We start from the raw sequence: 1727 nt of genomic DNA, 5'->3' as shown, positions 1-1727 counted from the left end.
CTAATGAACTACCACTGTACGAGAGGCGAGGCGAGGCCTTACCGTATACAACAGCACCTTATTTTAGTGCGCCTCTCTTCTTGTCCTCTTCCGTTCCCGCGTCGAAGCGTCCAAGGCGGTAGGTCTCCTAAAGACGGATCTGGCCACCCGGGGACGCGGTGGTCGGTGTGGACGTATCGGAGGCATTCACTGGGCACCGACACCGTCATCGTTAGCTTCACAACTGACAGTTTGAGCAGTAACACTAGGTTTTCGTGATCTGCCGGAGGACCTACGAAAACATTCTCCGATGTGATCACCTGATTCCCACTCGCTCTGTTTTCCATTTCACTTATTGCAAGGCAAGTAATGAGACGTGCAATGAGGCTTACTGCTTCTCTTACTGTTGGGTACAAGTGAATAGAGAACATGATTTGAAGGTGCACCCGTCATTGATGATCCACAATTCTATAATATATCTTCTTGTCCTGATACAGCCAAACCTTCAGCTTAGTTTATTGGAAGTTTGAGTGATGATGGCACCTGTCATTGATGATCCACAATTCTATAATATATCTTCTTGTCGTGATGCAGCAAAACCTTCAGGTCAGTTTATTGGAAGTTCGGGTGATGATGGCATCTATATAACCCATAGAGCGATCTCAAAACACGAAGAGGAGAGCTGAGAAGAAGAAGAAGAGAAGATGGGCAACAGCCTACGGTGCTGTTTGGCTTGCGTTCTTCCCTGCGGCGCGCTCGACGTCGTCCGAGTCGTCCATCTCAGTGGCCAAGTGGAGCTGTACAGTCGCCCGGTCTCTGCCAGGGAAGTTCTGGCAGCTCACCCCAACCACGTCATCAGCAAGCCGTGCTCTCAGGGAGTCGTCCGCAAGATCTTCATGCTGTCGCCGGACTCGGAGCTGAAGAGAGGCAATATCTACTTCTTGTTACCAGAATCAGCGTTGCCGGGGAAGGAGAGGAAGAAGATTCACCGGAAAAGGCCCCAGAAAACTGGTGGCGACGTCGTCGTTGTCAAAGACTTGGATCATGACAACTCAGTTGAGCAGGAAGTCGTTTCGACGAAGGTGTGTCACCGCTGGCGGCGGAGTGGCCGAGTTGGAGTATGGAGGCCGCATCTCGAGACCATATCAGAAGACTGAGACTGTGGCATCGCCGTGTTTTTTCATGCATCGGGGATAACAATTTTTAGTGGTCTCTCAGTTGCTGCTTTTATTTATTTCTTCCTCTCTCTCTCTCTCTCTCTCTCTCTCTCTCTCTCTCTCTCTCTCTCTCTCTCTAATGTACATTTTGCTGTGACCAAATTTTCTTTTTCCTGCCACCTCATGAAAAAGAGTGGAAGTTGTGAATTTTTTTTTGTGATCTGTTCTTCGGAGGAAGGACACATCAAAATGGACAAGAAATAATTATTTTGGTTCAAATTTGGATGTAACAAAGCCGAATAACTATCTCACTCTCTAATGTGCATATTGTTGTGGCTATTTCCTCTTCTTTTTCTGCCACCTCATGATAAGGAAGAGCACATCAAAATGGATAAAAAATAATTATTTTGGAGACGTGCCACCTCTGTGAATAAGATAAAGAAGACTCTGGAGATGTGTTCTCATAGTCTATTCTTTTATCATATTGACAAGGAAGGATACTAAGCAGGCCAATCTAGAATTGAATTAAAGTCAAGAAACCATCTCAATGCAAAAGCTTGAGATGTCAAATTCAACCTGAGAATAGCCATC

At 46.2% G+C, this 1727-nt stretch overlaps 1 protein-coding gene across 1 annotated transcript; it reads left to right on the top strand.

Annotated features, from left to right (window-relative positions):
• The first annotated feature begins 683 nt into the window (after window positions 1-683).
• LOC135626020 (uncharacterized) lies at window positions 684-1136 on the top strand. The gene has a single exon (XM_065131209.1). The coding sequence runs from the start codon at window positions 684-686 to the stop codon at window positions 1134-1136; it is 453 nt and encodes a 150-aa protein (XP_064987281.1).
• The last annotated feature ends 591 nt before the right edge of the window (window positions 1137-1727 follow it).

This window comes from Musa acuminata, chromosome BXJ2-10, assembly GCF_036884655.1.
Source record: "Musa acuminata AAA Group cultivar baxijiao chromosome BXJ2-10, Cavendish_Baxijiao_AAA, whole genome shotgun sequence".
NCBI classification, from domain to species: Eukaryota; Viridiplantae; Streptophyta; class Magnoliopsida; order Zingiberales; family Musaceae; genus Musa; species Musa acuminata.
This window is presented reverse-complemented; position numbering and strand designations above follow the sequence as displayed.